The 18,519-nt window shown below is 40.8% G+C and overlaps 2 protein-coding genes across 2 annotated transcripts; both read left to right on the top strand.

Moving 5' to 3' along the window:
* The first annotated feature begins 1,050 nt into the window (after nucleotides 1-1,050).
* LOC144657565 (uncharacterized) lies at nucleotides 1,051-4,717 on the top strand. The gene is made up of 4 exons (XM_078517910.1): nucleotides 1,051-1,159; nucleotides 1,261-1,329; nucleotides 3,371-3,511; nucleotides 4,577-4,717. Exons 1-4 carry the CDS (start codon nucleotides 1,091-1,093, stop codon nucleotides 4,595-4,597), a joined length of 300 nt encoding a protein of 99 aa, XP_078374036.1. The 5' UTR covers nucleotides 1,051-1,090; the 3' UTR covers nucleotides 4,598-4,717.
* Nucleotides 4,718-6,165: 1,448 nt separating this feature from the next.
* On the top strand, nucleotides 6,166-17,316 carry LOC144658918 (uncharacterized). Its single transcript, XM_078519419.1, has 8 exons — nucleotides 6,166-6,372; nucleotides 8,451-8,573; nucleotides 9,693-9,862; nucleotides 10,861-14,163; nucleotides 14,452-14,592; nucleotides 15,541-15,612; nucleotides 15,883-15,956; nucleotides 16,275-17,316. Exons 1-8 carry the CDS (start codon nucleotides 6,353-6,355, stop codon nucleotides 16,350-16,352), a joined length of 3,981 nt encoding a protein of 1,326 aa, XP_078375545.1. The 5' UTR covers nucleotides 6,166-6,352; the 3' UTR covers nucleotides 16,353-17,316.
* Nucleotides 17,317-18,519: the final 1,203 nt, after the last annotated feature.

Here is an 18,519-nt window from a genome sequence, read left to right as displayed (position 1 = left end):
TTCAAATAAAAGCTACTGACCAAATACTTTCAGGTGGTTTATTATGTTGTATAGGGTGGCTTGTAACCAAATTCGCTTTTCACATATACTTAACAACAGATCTCACTAATCACATGTCTTTTCTGGCTATTTTCACGCGTCATGGTCTAATCTTTGCCCTTTTCACATGTCGTGCTTAAACCCTTTGCTACCCTTGTACAAAGGAGCATCTACCTGATATTTTTCATATGGTTTCTTTTGTTGCCTTCAGTGGGCTGACCCTTGTGTCTCATTGACCTATTAAAGAGCTGTGCTGACAGGGACTTTAACCCCTGGCAGGTCTTTAAACCATCACCTGGATTGGTCAAAGAGTAGAGCCCAGACAGCCCCTAGTCATCCAGGTTGGGGATTGTGTTTCAGGGTGAAAACCCACTTCCAAAAAATGCATTACAGAAACAGAAACTAGCCTAGTATTGCCACTGCACCCTATCAGAAAGAAGAGATACAAGATGTTAATTAATAAGGCAACGTGCGAAGCAAAAAATGGCACAACCCAATGATGAAATTGCTGTTGCCAAAAGTGTGTGTGAAGATCGGGCAATGAAATGTATTCCTTTGTGGACTCGCCTATTTCTTTATAATTAGTTCAGCCCAAACCCCAGGCATGGCAGAAGCGAGGGACTCATAAAATGTATATGCTGGTTGCTAGCACAGTTTCCAGGGCCGTACCTAGGATTTTTTGTCTGCGGGGGCAAACTCCGCTAAACTCCACTGGGGCAAACTCCACTATGGCTACAAGAAATAGCCCCACAAAATCAAACGCTATGTTACAAATTTAGTTTTCCTGGCGGGGGCTAGGTATGGCCCTGGTTTCTGGAACACCATAAAGGCTCCATAAATCAACCATTTTCTCACTCCCCTCACCCTCCTCGGACAGTGAGTGTTCCTCAGCTGCACCCGCAGTTTACATTTTTTATTTAAAAAAATATGTAAATGTCATGAACCACTTTCATGATCCTCCCCCTTCCCTCCCCTGCAATAAAAAACGACATGAGGGCTGGCAATACGACCGACGGAGTCTGGCACTAGAGAGTACTGGAGTTGATTCAAGATGGCGGATCGCTGGAGATGGGAATATCCACACGGGCCAAATCCGACCCAAGAAAGTCTTAAAATGAAGGTATAGTTGATTATTAACACTCAGAAAGTTTCCCTTTTCATCAAGCTTTTCTCCGACAATCTTTGTAGTTCCCGCTTATTCGTCGATGAACTCTTTCTTAGGAAAAATTTGCCGCTTACTACAAGGCCACTGGGAAGTGGAAGCCTCCCGAACAATGCGCTGCTCTTCTTGTAAGTAACATCTGAATCACTCCTCTGTTAAACTGTCTTAATTTACTTTTTCTTAAGAACGAATAAATTCATATGTTTTGAGACTCATCTGATGGGCTCTCTTTTCTAATTCACTTTAAAATAAATCTGCTTTTGGGCAGACATCTCATGTTAAGGTTGTCTCGGCTAATACGCGCATCTAAGATTACGTGAACCACAGAAGTCACAAAATTGATGATGTTATCACAGAACAACAAGAACTGCTAATTTAAAATCAAACTTAAAAATGCAGTAAGGTGATATCTCAGTTTTCATTTGCTACAATCAACCTGGAACATTGTTTGTATTTCACATCCAATGTTCCATACAATCAGTGTTCTAATATTATCGTTTCTGATTGTATGATTGCTGATTATTACAGTGCAGCAACTTGAACCAGGCCACTTGGAAGAAGGTTGACCAATTAAAACGTTAATTGTGTGCAATGGATTGCTATCTTTTTCGTAAACAGACCACTGATGTTTAAGCATCTAGACAACAGCTCTACAATAAATTTTGTAACCAAGTGGAGATCGCACACCAATCGTTCAATTGGGTTCAGTAATCGACCATAATCAAACTCACAATAAAATTTGGTCCATCGAATGTTCGATAACCGAACAGTTGACAATCGAACAAAATTGAACTTTCCATTACCGAACAGTCGACATTCGTACTCAATTGAATGTTCCATAACCGAACTCCTGTTTGTTTATATTGCGGACATTTGGACGGTGCACCGTCCTACTCACTAGTCCTGCGTGATTTACTTTTCAAGAGACGGATTCCAAACAAAATACTTTATTATAGAAAATTAACGATACACGTTATTAACGCGAATTTCAAAAATTCGCGTTAATTTTATTGATGTAAACTTGTTTACTGTAAGCATTTAACCAGAACTTTTCTCAAATTCGTGTTAATTTAATTACGCGTAAACTTTGTTCGCATTGTTAAAATGATTCGTTATATTCCTATAATAAGGTAGAGTCAGATTGAATTTGTTTGTGTTCGATTGAGTTTGACTGGTTCGAAAATCAAACTCACAGCAAAATAGATGTTCGATTTTGTTTGATTACCAAACCCAATCGAACGATTGGTGTTGGATTAGGTTCGATTGATTTTTAGTTTGATTTTGTTCGATTAGATACGCCGGGAATAATCGCATACTATCGACACCACTATACTGTATATACCGGTACTTTACAAATCACATCCTTGGGGGCAAAGTATCATAATTGTTACCGGTAATTTTAATTGAAAAATTTAGCTTGAAACCAAAACAGTTTATAACTACTCAATGTTTAGGATCAAAACCAACCACATCACCATATTTCACCACTTTCAAAATGCTTTTTCTCTGAAAAGAAGTACTAAATCAACTGTAACATTTGCAGAGTAATGTTTCCTTACAACTACCGGTACAACATGTGAAAAGTATAGCTTTGTGGAATTAAAAGATTAGATTATAGAACTTTACATGATCTAAATTAATTTTAGATTAGAAAGAAAATACTATGGTCATTAAACTTTGATACATCCCTCAATTGAAGGGTTCGGTGCAAACAGGGCGGACGTGATTTTCAACTAAAAAGAACATTCAAACGACTCCAAATTTCACATGTGGGTTTGTTTACGTATGTGAAACATTGTATTGTATTTAATTCCCCTGGTTCTTGCTTCGTTTTAAAGGAATAAAGTATGCAGAAAACTCTGTTTTCCAAGTCGGCGTTTTTTTTGAAGTTTCTTTGTTCCATTTTAACAAAGAAACTACTAAAGATGCTGACTGTATAAACTTAGTTTTTTGCATGTTATTTCTCAGAAACAGAGCAAAAGCCGGTGAAAATAAACTCATTACAATGTTTCACTTATGTCATCAAACCCGCAGGCGAATTTTGGCGTTGTTTTGGCAATGTTCATTTCAAGCCCAAATCACTTCCGCCCTTTTTGCACCAAGGCCTTCAATTTATACACTTAGAATTGAAGGTTTTTCTTAAATCTTTTACCATTTTTTGTTTTACAGAAAGATCCAGCCATTGAAAAATTTGGTTGGATTAGAGAAAACACAGACATGTTCTTCAAGTTTAAGCCTCGCAGTGTCCGTAATGCAGTAATCTTCTGTCTGCTTATACCTGGTGCTTTGGTTTATTTTTTCAAGAAGCAGGTAGCCTACCTCTATTTTTAAACTGGGCATGCATATGTTTTATGCAGTGGTGCAGTTGCAGAAAATATCCGTACCCAAAACCAAGGAAGGTCGTTGGAAATTTTTGAGGAGGAGGAGAGGTTTTCAAAAGCTAATTAAAGTTTTGAAGGAAAGTAAGAAGCTGAACTGGAATTTTCAGTGGGAGGTGGGGCTCAAACCAAAAACTTTCGAATGAAAGGGTGTGGATAATTATTTTTGAGATGGAACACATTCTGTTGGCCAGAAATAAACTGTGCTAATATTGTAGGTGTATTTACAACTTGAGTTGTACAACTGGCTATTATCTGTTTAAGGCGAGCAACTCTCTAAGAAGAACAGCTGCAGTTGGTCCAGATGTAGATACAAATTAAGGCATGGATAGGAATGATCATAGTCCTGTATCTCCTTACTTATCATTGGTTAAGCGTATGAGATTATGAATCAACATGTTAAGATTTAAACCCAGGACAGGTCTTTGCCCAGGGGGGGGGGGGTACTCTGGATTTCAAGTGACGGGGATGATCGAATAGGGGCAAAAAAACAAAAAAATCCGTAGGGCTTCCAACATAACCCAAAAAAATCCAAAGATCAAAAATTGACCCCTCAAAAATCAACAGCAAAACACGTTTGTTTGTACTTTATTCACAGAACTATGCAGCCAAGGCACTACTACAAATCTTCAGATTGTTTTAAATACCCAAAAACATCCCTAATAAAATTAAAAAAAAATACTTGTCAAATTTTCCTACCCAAATAAATCCTGGAATCGAAAATTTCGAGCCCAAAAAAATCCTTCTATCATCCCTGTGACTTGAAATCCCAAGTAGCCCCCCTGGGGGTCCTTGCAGTGTGTTTTTACGCAAGACACAGTGAACAGTATGGCCAACCTTAAAAAAAATCAGTTGTTCAAACTATTTATTTAAGCTGACAATGCTTTATTTTGCCTAGTTGTCTTGCTTTAATTGGGGAATATTATTTTTTAGAATTTCTTTGGGAAAAATAATAATTAACTTATATCTCATTCTTTATGTTTTTTTCTTTTTTCAGCCAGCAAAGGATGTGATGTAAGAGGGCAAGCCTTCAATACCTTCAAGGCCTTTAATTTCGCATATTCATTATTTTTCAGAGTGTTACTAATTCGAGTGCTGTTAATTTGGTTTTCTGGTGTAAATAAAGTTAATAAGAAAAGTGCCTGCTTTGTATTGACTCAATAAACATGGTTTCCCATCTTTTCCTAACTTGTGTCGACTTGCAATTCTGTTTGCCAGGACAACTTGTATTCACTTTGATTAAAATAAAATTTGCACGCAAGTTGACTCATGTTTGTCACTCTTTGACCATTCAAGGAATGTTGCTGCAAGTTGGATCCAGATGAGTTGGGTGGATGTGTTGGTCCAGAGTAAGGAGGGGGTCCACAGTTTCTTCCAACCACTGCAAGTTGGTCTTGTTGACCATGTAATACCTTATTCTTACTAATTTTTGCATGTACTTAATTTTGCGAAAATTTGGGAGCCGAGTTTTTCGCGAGTACTAATTTTTGCGATTGCAAAAAAAATAACGCAAAGTGTAATAATTTTTTGAGATTTTGTCTGGATCAGTCAAAGACCATGGAACTACTGGAAATATACAAAGGTCTGGGTGCCGCTGGGGGTTTGAAACCCTGACCCTGTTTAGGACAATAAAAACTAAAAATGCCTACCCTGTGTAGGACAACACCCCCTATTACAACATCAACAATCATTTACGCTTTATTATGATTGCGTCCCGTACGGGATGTTTGACACATTGAAATGTGAAAACACCTATCCCACCAAATAAACTAATGCTTTTTATTGAAGGGAAAGCGAAAATAATGTAAATACATGGACAACAGTTTTGCAGCCATACCCCCCCCCCCCCTTGGGGGGCTCAATGTAACTGTAAGGAGCCTGCAAACAGAAACTTTGGTGATTATGCTAAAGAGGTTTTAGCTGAATTTTAAGTTGAAGAAAACAGTAAATCAGAGGAAGGGTGCTATTTGAAAACAAGATCGAAAGGTATTTTCAAGGGTAGATATTTGCATTTTTAATCATTTAAAATTTTTATTGTTTTGATATAGGTATTATATATATGGTATTGATTTTCGCGTGTTTAAATTTGGCGCAATATTTTCTTCACATGTATTAAAAACTTATTTCCTGGCAGCTTCTGACATTTTAAAAGTAATGCAAACATTACATGTACACGAAATGACAGTGTATGGGATTTTGTACCTTGTTCTATGCTCAGAGATTTCTGGGAACAGCTGGATATAATATTGTATCACATTCTCCTTTAAGCCAGTCGACTAGACACTTGCCGTAAAAATTCCTAAATAATAGCTCCCCCACCCCCCTATGAAGATAAGCTTTTCGATTATAGCCCCCCCCCCCCCCACAGTAACCCACGCACCCTACACCCCTTATTGTAAAGCTTGTTTATGCTTTTGTTTATGTTTCTTTGGTATTCTTGTGTGCACCTAAGAATTTTCAGACGCAGGGTCAGTAAATCCAGACGTTTTCGAAACGAGAACTTTTCAGGCCCTCCTCGATCCTCGTCTCTTCACGTCCTCCCCCACAAAAATGTCATATGGAGTGGGAAGCTGGGCCGAGTGATACCCAGCGGTCTTTGCGGGAAGAGAGGACGAGTTATTTTGCTTGTTGCCAAGATCTTTATATGCCGAAAGTTGAAAGTTACAAATCACATTTATAATTCTTCATTTAAATGAAATCACGGAGTTCCCGTTGCAGAGGATGGCTTAATCATTCTGCTTGCAACCATCGGTGGATTTTGTGAGAATGTAGCATGTTAAAAGGCGCTTATTCGTATCCTTTATACATCGACAGTTTACCAGCGCGTTGTAAGTTTCAGCTTTAAATCTTAATTTAGTTATAAGCGTATACTTTAGGTTAATATAGCAATGTCAAGCATTACATTTTACATTTCCTTTTGTAGAATTCCTACCTTCTGTTTAGGGAGCTCGAAGTAGCTCGGCTCGGAGTTTAATACATGAATTTTATTTTCGCTCGATCTGTTGATAACGCTTCCGTTTATAACTGATGAGCTGAAAGTGTATTATTTTGGTAAGCTATGTTTGTTGCAAATGTTATTATAATGAATACTGTGGGTGTGAACTCATGCTAGTGCTATAAAATAACAATCTACTTTGATAAGTTAACATTGTGCTACAAGTTGGGCAATCAATCATCATTTATAAACGAAAGAGGATGAGCATGAGATCTTGTGTGAACTTGGAAGAAAGCCAGAAAATAAATTAAGGCACCAGCGTGTAATATAGCTCAATGTAGTGTTGAAAACCCACTGGAGCCTGGATTTTTTATGTGTTTTTTTAACTGCCGTATTCGATTTAAAACTGTAATGAACTCATTCTCTTTTATTTTCTCTTTCCATATGTACCAAATATATGATTTGTAACATTATAGGGCAGTTTTCAATTGAGTGTCATAAAACCAAAACCAAAGTAATTACTCTGGCCAATCACAAAGGACACAGACAATCCAGTGAACCAATCAAAACTCGAAGCAAATACATGTAGCTGGCACGAAGCGCGAGAAAACGTCCTGATTGGCTGAGAAAGTGGCACGAAATCTTTAAGCCAATCACTAAGCGTAGCAATTCAGAACCAAAGGAAACGCAATTAACTTTCGACACTCAAGTGAAAAGCGCTCTATTCATCACTTCCAATCCAGTAATTACTATTTTTTTACTTCTCTCAGTGGAGTACAAATAATACAAAAACTGAGAAGTACAAATAGCTCATGGTACTTGTACTGTAACATTGCCTTTATGTGACAAATTAAAGTGTGCAAACTGGTGTTAAAAAAATCTCCAAAAAGTTGGCACACTCATGCCTTTGCACATCAAATTCACGTCAAATCACAACAACCACCAATTTGCAACATCGCTGCTGTAGTGCAGTGGCATTCACATAGAGTTGCCGCTTGTGTCTTGCTATTAATCTATGTTATCTAATCGTTGGAGACTGGAAAAAACGTTAACCATTGGAAAAATAGACAACATGGAAGACACCGTACATCAGCAGAAATCCCCCCTTGACATATACAATATGCTCGTCCAAGAGCTTTGCGCAGACGATCCTGCGGTCTTGCACATGGATCAATTATGAGTTATTATCAGCTGGGCAATACCCGATTCCCTCTATAGCGCGCGCCTGCAGGGAATCATGGTAATTGTATTCATCAAATCTTGCGCGAGACCTGGCAACGTGCATCGTTGTCAAGTCTCGCGCATGGTTTGATGAATTCAATTACCGTGATTCCCTGCAGGCGCGCGCTATAGAGGGAATCGGCTATTATGAATCTCGTAGATAAATTTAAAAGTGGCTTCACTCAAATGTTTGTTTATTTGTGGGGGGAGGGGGCTAAATTTTCCTTTTTTAATGGAGTATACTGGGTGAGTGCAATTTGAAGGTCACTCGCCCAGATGGCAAGAGCTCTGAAATTTTAGCTTCCAACCATACACTCTATTTTGGCTCAGCAAATGCTCAGTCAGTCATTTTCGTATTTAAAGAATCTTTTTAATACAGGGACTCTGTTAATAGAGCCAGATATTTGTGGCTCATTGATTACCTGATTAATTGGGTTCCACTATATTGGACTGAACCAGTTTGCAATGGAGGCTATTGTTGAGGAATATCATTAAAAACAGCTTCATGCAATTTGCATTTGGAAAGATTATTTATGCTAAGATTATTTATTCTAGGTAAGATTGTTTATACTAAAGACTGTTTATTCTAAAGATTGTTTATTCTGTCTGCACATCAATAATATGATACTGTAAGATGAAACAAGATGTTGGTTACCTTTGCCGTTCTATACTTGTACCAGAATGCTTGCACTTACTTTTCTTGACAATTGTGTAGTGATAAGTTCAAAACCATCCAAAAAGACCAACTGGACAAGTTGAAAGAAGAACAAAAGGATTCTCTGAAGACAAGAAGTGACAGAGTCAAGGAACTATCAAAGGAAACAAATCGCAGAAGAAAGTAAGGAAATGCTAAGTGTTCACTTGAACAAACTGTTATAAATTAAATAAAATTGAAGGCTATTTTATGGGGTTCCAGATAAGTTTTTAAAGGGTGTCAATGAGGAATTTTAACAGGTCAATACTTACTAGATACATGGAAACAAATCGCAGGAGAAAGTACATGTAAGGATAATATTATGCTAAGTACTTAGGATGGATGGATAATCTTTATTTAAAACACGGTCAAATTCATCAGCTTACAATACAACAATCTAATTACTTGAGCAAACTGTTATAAAATAAAATTGAATGCTACTTCATAGGGTTCCAGATAAGTTTTTAAAGGAAGGGTGTCATTAATTGAGGAATTGTAACAGGTCAATACTTACTAGGTACATGGACCTTTCTAAATTGTCAGCATTTTCCTGACCATTAGATTATGTACGTTCATTCTAGACCTTGGGTTGATTTAACTTAAATTGAAATTTAAAGCAAAGGAAGTTTTTGATCGTATATCACAGTCTTCTTCAGGAAAGTAAGTCCTGTGTTGTCACATGGTTTCATGTATGCTTAGACACATGTCAACAAATGGTTGAAAATGTAGGGTAATTCATACATGTAGTCCCCATCTGTATTTAACATTGGACACATACATGCATCTGATGTTAATCAGCTTGTGGTTCTTCCATCTGCTATTTTGTCACAAATCTTTTTCACTTTACCAAGCGTTTTGAGAACATCTTGTGTGCGTTGGCTTAGGTTAATTTGCAGGGCTGTCATAAAGGACTGTAACCCATAACACCTGTTACAGCCAGCTGAGTTCACGTATTATATTACAGGTGAAGATGTCAATTGGTGTTATGTTACAATTGCGTGCAGATCGATATGTTACGGGTGGTAATTTCAATGAAACGGCTGCTTAAAAACTTTTAATTATGACAGCCCTGATTTGTCAGGTTGGGACTGACCTTGCTGGGTTTGTGACCTGTGACCTTTTTCTTCATATTCTGAGCACTGATTTTCTGATTCTAAAAGATGGGCCCATTAAAACGAAGTGTTCTTCTGGTTTAAGTCTACACCTAGAGAGTGCGAATTACATTGTATTTGGTGTTAAAAGTTGAATATTTATTGTGTCTAGAGCTCTTGAGGAAAAGAAAAAAGAACAACAAAACTATGAGGAACAGATAAGAGAGGAGGCATTAGCCAAGAGAAAACAAGAGCAGCAAGAGGCAACACAAAGATTTCAAAAAGACACAGTACACAAGAAAAAACTTAAACCTCATGATCATGTGAATGGGACTGATAAAGGTACAGTTAACATAGTGCTAAGGCTTACTAACATCATTACTTGTCAGTGTGAGTTTGTTGGGAAAAATGCAGCTCTTATTAAGAGGATCTGGGACAAATGCTTGGTGTTTCCTGCCTTCCAATTTGCATGCATTGTGATTCAACACTTTGAAGAGATAAAAAAGGGAAAGAAAGAACTGTCTTGCAGTCAAAAAATAAGTTGAAATTGTTTTAAACATTTGCACAGTCACTAAAATTAAGGAGGGTGGGTTGGGGGGTTGGTGTGTTAAAGGTCATGTACATGTAACGAGTAAGTCATGTGACAAGAAAGGTTGCCAGATGTTACAAGTTTGTTGTTGTCTGCCATTACTGCTCATCACAGTACCCACTTGGCAATTTATTGTTGGACACAAATGCATACTGAGAGGGGTCACCTTAGCACTCATGGTCGGTTGACTTAAAAAGTTATTGTGCTGAATACTGATAGCAAAGGTTGGCTCTGGTGGTCGACTTGACATACATCTAGTGGTGCTTGAAAAGCTGTTTTAAAAAGGGTATTTCCGTGCAGTGCCTAAATTGATCATGAAAAGGGTTTGCAGTTACTTGGTCTCAACTATAAAAATATGTCTGAATATATTGCCTTTCTGTAGTACTTTGTACCCAGCATGATTAATAGATGACAATTGATAATCAGAAATCCAATCGATGGCAATTAGTTAATTGTTATCGGCCAATCAATGACCAATGATGAGTCCTCGACTGTCATCGATTGGCATTGATGGCCTTCGACTATTGACTATCGCTTTCTGTCAAGCAGACTGTTTTCGAACAATAATCCTGGCAACACTGCCATGCATTTTTTGGCCATCAATTTCCGATATCAATCGTTTAATTGTTATTGATTGATATTGATTGCCATCGATTATTATTGGTTGTCAGTTTCATTGATTGATCACGCTGGGTACTTATCACTCTCCATAATATAATTAAATGTAAATTACACCTTTTTTTTACCATAGAGCCAATTCCAGTTGTGCGTGATGGTCGCTATGTAGTGAGAGGTCACGTGGTGGAAGTAAAGGATGGGAAGCAGATGCCATACAGTGCTCCACAGACGACAATAAGACCCCAACAAGCTGGTTCAGAAGTTTGGAGAAATGAAATGCCAGGCAGTTACGACTTTCAAAGCAGATACAAAGATTTGACCATCAACCACACAAACAGTGGTTTTTTATATGCAATGAATGAAGACAGACTATATTCCATGCAGCCTGCCATTGACCCGTATGCGGCACCATCAGCCTTTCAGCACACAGGGCATTATGAAACTGATGAAAAGATTAGCGATGGAATGGAAAATGGTCAAGTTCCTGATACATGGACAATGGCCCAGCAAGAAAAGTTGCGGGCTGATGCTATTGCTAAAAGAGGGCCAAAGCTTGCTTTTATCAATGAGGAGTCTCAAAAGGAACCCCCTGAAGGGGCTCTGCCCTGCATCATGGGAAGAGACTCACCAGCAGGGAGTGTTACAAGCTTAGATAGCCTAGATGAAATCCCTCAAGCGACAGGGCCTGGAAAAGAGCAGGAATCAGGAGCCTTTTCTAGGACTGGAATAATAAGCAGAGGAGGTAAAGGAACTAGATCTGCTGGTAAAAGAAAAGTCACGTTTTCTGACAGTATCGAGTTTGATGATGGTGTCACCGGGCAGCTTGTTACTCAAGAGAAGCAAAGTACCAAAGCTTACACCATGTTGTATGCTCGTAATGCCAACAGCTACTACAACATGCCATCTTCAAGCTCTTCGTCGACACTAGGGCACTTGGGAAGTAGTCAGAAGGCAAGCAAATCTGTGTCTCAAACAGGGACTGAGCAAAATAGCTCTAGCTCAGCGTCCAGTGTAAATAATACCTTTGGAAAAGAGACTTCTGTTGCAACTGTGATTCATTGTGACTACCCAAGAGCAAAACCAGTTCCTTTGGAAAGTCCAGTAACCAAACCGGAGAAGACACTAGTAGTAGTTTCTTCAAACCAAGAGAATCGTGTTAAAGAAATAGCTGAACAGAAAGAAGAAGCTGATGTCGTTAGTGATCTAGAGCTTAATGACAGTTTGGAGGTTGCAAAGGATAGCTTAGACGAAGAAGATGATCGTTCAGTGAATGGTCCACCAAAGGATCAAGATGACTTGCAATACGAGGAAAGCAGTGCGGTAAATTGGACTGCTTCTTTGTCTTCCTCGTCGGTGAAAGATTCTTTAGAAAGGTACGTGCAAAGCACTGCCGAAATCACTGCAGAAGAGCCTATTGAAACGTTTTCGTCCAGCGGTGGTGGTTTGGAAGAGAGGGAACCTGTATATTCCAAGCCAGGATATATCACAAACCCTTCTTTTGTTACATCTGGGTACCAGCATCATCACCCATTCAACACAAGTGCAATTTCTCCAGCAACGACATCTCCGCATTTTTACCATCACGGTACACAGGTATACAGCGGTGCCCATGTTCCTTCACAGGGAACTTTCCATCCCAACTTCCCTTATCCGTTTTACACCAATGCTGGGTCTTCGTTAATAGGAGCAGGCACAGCTTATCAACAACCACCTCACCAACCGCAGCAAATTGAAAATTCGCCGATTCCACCAACTTCTCACTTACCCGCAACAAATTATCGTCTTGAAGGCCGAGAAGTTGCCTACCCGATTGATCCACAAGGGATTGCTGCTCTAGATGTAGCAGCATCACCTCCTACAGTGAACACGGGCTATGCATTAAACAGTCAAACTGCCGGGAATGCTGGACTGAAAGATGGAGGGAGTCAGTGGGTTGAAACCAAGAACGAGACAAACAAGGCTTTGTCATCCCGCCAAAAGATCACTTCACCATCGTCAACGGCATCTTCTGCCTCATCCAGTACTACAAGTAGATCCACCAGATCTTTGATTCCAAGACCTCCAGCTACAAAGAAGTCAGGCAAAAGTCGCTTTCATCCAGGTGTTCTCCACAGAAAGCAAGTTTCTGTTCGTCCACGCAAAGCAAACCATAACCATTCTGCTGTATCTGATAGTGGTCACTCGGTGAAAACTACAAATGCAAGCACAAATAACAGAAATAGCCCGACAGAACGTGCAGTCGAAAGGCAGAACTCGAGTTCAAAAAGAACAGAACATAGCAGGAATGGAACAGGAAGAACCCATTCCAAGCGAGCAAACAGCAGCGAGAAAAATGACAGCAATGATCATGATGGTATTATCGAAAGCATCAAGCGCAACATGGAGATGATGAGCATGAGAACAAGAACTACAGCGGCCCAGGAACAGCACCAGCGGATTCTAAATTCGCTGAAGCTGGAATTTGGTGATGGTAGGAAGACGCAGCAGGAGCCTGCAGTCTGTGGTGGGACTGATAAGGAGGAAGGGATTGTAGCTGAACATCACCCTAAACCACAAGACACTTCCAATCGAAGAGTACATCATCCCCGGGTGGGATCAGCTGGATCAAGAAGTGGCAGACCTCCTACTGGCATCAGCGTTAAGTTGGATCTTGTCGATGATGGCAATTACCAACCAGGGTGTGATGGATATCCCAACAGTGGTAAACCACTTGCTAAGAGGACTGTTCAAACAGGACTCAGTGATGCAACAAAAGGGGTTGTACAAAAATCCGGTTATGAACCAGTTATGAACCAGCAATTCGTTTACGAGGACAGAAGGCACGAATATCCTACGTCAACGGTCGGTCATCCAACAAGTGCCGCTACAACAAGCCAAGAGCGAGAGAGGCCATTACAGGCGAGGGCCAGCACACTTTATGAACGGGAGGACAGCGATCTAAAAAGGTCCATAGCTTTGGACAAGACACCTACAGATGATGAAATCAATCACCTTTGGGCCCATGTCCGATCGTACCTTCATGGAGGAAACACCAAGTCCGTCGGGTCAGACTCCTGTGTGAACAGGGTTGATGTGCGGCGTTCCAAAACGCGCTCCAGCTCAATACAGCAGGTTTTCAATCCGCATGCTGTACCACAGCAAAATTCACGAGGTAGCCAGTTGTTTAATGGGCAGAACCTTGGGGTCCCACCTCAGACTGGGGGAAGCACCATTGGGGGTCTTCGTCGGTACGGCTCTCACGAGGTCCTTAGGAGAGACAGCTCTTCGGACAGCTTGTCGTTCAAGAGGTCGCCATTGTTGCAGCACCGTGCTTCGAGAAGCAGACGTCCGCAAAAACACGCTCATGGCCAAAACGGCAGACCGCCATTGCCGAGACAGCATGAATATAATCCTTCGCCAAGCCAGGCGGGACCTACTGCTTCAATATCAAGCAGAGGTAAGTGCGTTCCCACCGAAGATGCCCTTTGCGTCATGTACCTTGATTTCGATTTCTTTTTGTCTTCTTGATTTCTTCCTCTTTCTTCTTCTCAAAGTGCAGGAATAGTACAAATTCTCAGTTTTTTTGTACATGTGAAATACTCGCTTGTTTGGCGGAGTCATTTTTTATACACCAGCTGTTGAGGCGTGAAGACAGCAAGAAATAACAACTAGCCCATCTTTCTTTCTCTCCCTCACTCCTCCTTTGCACTTTTAACTGTTAGTAATGTGGCGTGTTTTATTGTAGCCCCACAGCCATTGTCGCCAGCGGAAATGCAAGCTGTAATGATGGCCTCAGAGAAAGAAATGTTTCACAAACACCAACCAGATGCATTCGCTGAGCTGTCTCCTCACCACCAATATCAAGCTATGATGAGTGGCAGAGCAGGTCAGTTCATAAATAAACATGCCTGTGAAATACATCATTATCGAACTAGCTCGGGCGCTTTTCCTTAGACGGTTTTGATCGCGAGATGGAGGGTGACTAAGGCGCGTGTTCTATTCGCGTCACCCCTCCCGAGGCAGTAGGCTTTAATCTCTCATCAAAAGATTTTAGCTTCCACCCGAGAAGGAGTCGCTAGTAGCCACTGCGATTTAGGCACACAGTCTCATCTTTCATTAGCTTGTGCGAGTGTTACTGGAGACAAAACGAAGATGAGAAGCCATATTGACCCAGTAGCGGTCCCACCAGCGGCTGCCAGATACGGCTCGGCCCAGGTTTCTTCTCGTTTCTAACGTGACGAATGCACAGGAGAAGGTTGTAATAAAATGGTTGCCAAAACTACAGGGGCAAAACAATAGGATGTTACACAAATTGGTCGAAATTCCGGCGATAACAACTATAAAATTTTCTATGTGCATTGTCGTACAATTCCATGTTCAAAGCAGGGCTGGGTTGAATATCTCGGCACTCTCCCTCCAGTCCCCATTTGGTTTGTCGCGGTGGCTCTTTCGTGGAGCTTGTTGGCTGGATGGACGCTGTCCCTCCTCCATCTGCTCTCTTTTTTGCTTCTGTGCCTCCTTGCATTCCATCTCTCGTTGCTGTGCTCTCCGTCCTCGTTTTCTCCCCGTCCCTCTCGGCTAATTGGGTAAATGTTTGGTTTAAAAGTAAAGGTTCTCAAACATTTGCCAGTGGCAGTTTTGGCGGCAATTACACACGCACCGTACGACTGGGGTACGACTTACTGTTATTGGCCGTATCCCTCTCAGTATAAGAAAGTTGACGGTTTACAGCAGCGATGACACTCAGTGATGCGTTTGTTCATAAAGTCAATATGTTTCATTGTTTTGTTAGACTGGATTCTAACTGAGCCATTTGTTGTCTATACTTGGTTAGGTCCAAGTGCTCTCTCGATGGAGGAACAGAGGTTGCTGCAGTCTTTGGATCGTTTGAACGAAAGGTTAAAAGGTATTAGAAGTATACTAAAGTTTAACAGTTTGGGGGGGGAGGGGGAGGGGGGGGGGGGGGAAGTGGGGTGCGTGTAATACTTTTGATGTCAGTGGCATTAAGATAAATTGATGTCCTTGGATGTGTGTTTTCTCTGGAAATTACCCCTAGGTGTCTTGACGTCTGTGGCATTGAGTTGACAATATATATTAATTTGATATTTTAAGCATTTTAATAGGAAAGGCGTAATGCTGGGATTTAATTGTTTGAATTGTTTGTGTTTTTCTACAGCCCAAGAGGAAATCACCAAAGGGATTTCACAGAAACCAAGAATGAATAGCAGTGGATTCCGAAAAACACAACAGGTATATAGATGAGCGCAATCTGTTGAGCAAGCACCGGTACTCTTTTTACCCAAATCGCATCTCTTTGATTTGAGCCCTCGGTTTTCGTTAGTTGCTATGCAACATGACGTATACTTATGGCGTCATGCGAAATAGAGTTTATTATTTTTGCGGCACATGTGAGCTCTTTTGAGATCCCTCAAAGTAAAGTGTCCATGTTTTTTTTGGGAAACTTTTGGCGTTCTTGAACGACGATTCGTAGTAAACGAAACTTTAAGGACTAGAAAGGCATCTTGTCTACGTTCAAAGCTAACATTGTCAAACTAATTCTTTGTTTAGAGTCCTTCTGGTTCAGGGACAAGACAAGCGCAGACCAACCAACATTCCTCTACCAGGAACCTGCTTCACACAAGATAATGTACTGAGAAACACCGCCATTATGACACGAATTGCCTTCCTTGTCTAGTGGAGAAATCATCAGTCGATAAAGCGACAGCACTGCAGATTTGAATCGAGGAAACCAACGTGTTCCTATAACGCGCGGAAGGGCTCGTGGTTAATAGACGCGACTGTAAACATTCTCTCTGTTTCGTAGAATGCGAAGAGGCTGCTTACAGTCTGAATACATTTTTTTCATTATTTCTATTTAAAATCATTGCTGAGGGATCGCTGTTGTCTTTCATAAAGATCTTCCGCCGTACAAACCACACAGAAATGACATGAGGGTGGCACAAGCTCTCAAGTTCAACCGCTGTTAAACTAGCCTGTTCCAAGAGTTTGGTTAGTTGATCGGCGAATCCCTCGCCCCATTTTTTCCACTAGCCGTACTTTTTGGCGTTGCTCCCCAATTGAACTAAACAAACGCCTGGAACAGGTTACTGTTAGGCATGTCAGCTAAGTAGAAAATTATTATACAGCGAGCAAGAACAGTGTAAGAGCGTTTCAAACTCTGCGAGATGACCATGGTCACGGGCGAATAAAGTGGCCAGATTTTGCGCGTTCAATACAGGGCTCTGGCACACACGGATAATGTCAAATGAGATTGCTTTCTTGTTGTTGTTCATACAAACCTCCCTTCCTTTCGCGTGTTTTTGTTGTTGCTTTAGTGCTGTAGAATGGATCGTAAAAGGTTTTTGGACGGAGTAAGGTTGTTTTATCCAATGTGTGAAGTCTTCCCTTCATTCCACGTTCTGTACATATTGTATAGTGATGAAATACGTTAACATACTTTAAAGCAAAGAGAGGACTTATTTATTGCTGTACAGCAGATACCATTAGGTTTGCAATGACCTATGTGTTGTGGATTGTATGTAGGGTTGTGTCTAGTAATTTCTCTGTAGAAATGTAAATAAGAAAAGGAGGATGAAAAATAAATTACATTTCTCAATGGTCGTGTAGCAGCTCTGTGAGAGAGAATAGAGTGGTAAATAGAGCGAGGTGCAAGGAAGTAGGCTAGCGCGCGCGAAAATCACATCTCCCGAGTAGGCGCGTACGCGTCGTGTATCCTCACGTGCAAAGTGATTTTCTTGCCTGTTCTCGTGCTCGTCCACGCAACGTATCTTGAGAAAAAGGAGGGACTACCTGTAGTGGAAAATTAAGGTTCCGTCCACACTGACGCGTTTTTGTTAATGCGTTTTCGCGTATTGTCCACACTGCAACAATCACAAACGCATACATTTGAAGACGCTGTTCAAAGTGGAGACATTTGAAAACGGAGCCCTATCGTTTCAGTGAGGACGTCTAAAACGGGGGCTTTCAAAAACGCTGACGTAACTCCGTTCCAGTCTCGTTGAAAGAGAGAGACTCCACAAACATCGTGGGGGCGTCTTTTTGTCACGGTTGCGTTCTTTTTCGTGGCGTCAGCGTTTTTGTGTAGGGTAAACGCAAGAGAGTGTTTTCGATCGTTGTAGTGTGGACGATAGGCGAAAACGCATGTGGATGGGGCCTAGTGTTGCGAAAACTTGCGAAAAAAGTTCAGCATGTGTATTGCAATCATTAGCCAATCAAATTAATAGACTTTCTAAAAGTTCTTAATATGTTTTTTTTTTTCCAGTCGTAGGTCACGCGCTCGTAACTCGTTAATGGTTGATTCGTGGGAAGTGTACTGAAGAACGTTGAAAACAAGGACATTTTCCTTGACGTTCATTCTTTGCAATTGTGGCATTTATTTGTCGTTGTAGCCTGACCAAGGGCCTTACTTAGTTCTCACTCGTTCTCTGTCGGCTCCGCGATGATACTTGTGTGATACTTGTGAGGAGACGACGGTCACTGCAGCACGTTCCCGCCGGGTGTTACATTGTGTTGTGTGTTGTGTCCCCGCTACTTGTCGCTGTGACACGTTGCTTCGTGTCAGCACCTAACGGCTACCGCAAAAGAACGTAGGAGAGGGTAGAGATTAACGAGGAAAGAGGGAGCAATAGGAAAGGAGAAAAGACGTCTGCTGAGGAGAAAAATGCTTCCCCTGTGCTTGCACCAATCCTTCTCGTGATCGCGACGATTGCATTTGCGAACACGCATCCCGAGTTAAAAAGCAAAGGCCCGGCAAAAAGAGGAAACATTTTCCCAGAAACACGTTTCCATAATT

Source organism: Oculina patagonica, chromosome 6 (genome assembly GCF_052425735.1).
Source record: "Oculina patagonica isolate OP01 chromosome 6, crgOcupat, whole genome shotgun sequence".
In the NCBI taxonomy this organism is placed as follows: domain Eukaryota; kingdom Metazoa; phylum Cnidaria; class Anthozoa; order Scleractinia; family Oculinidae; genus Oculina; species Oculina patagonica.
The sequence above is the reverse complement of the archived record's forward strand: the minus strand, read 5'-3'. Positions and strand labels throughout refer to the sequence as shown.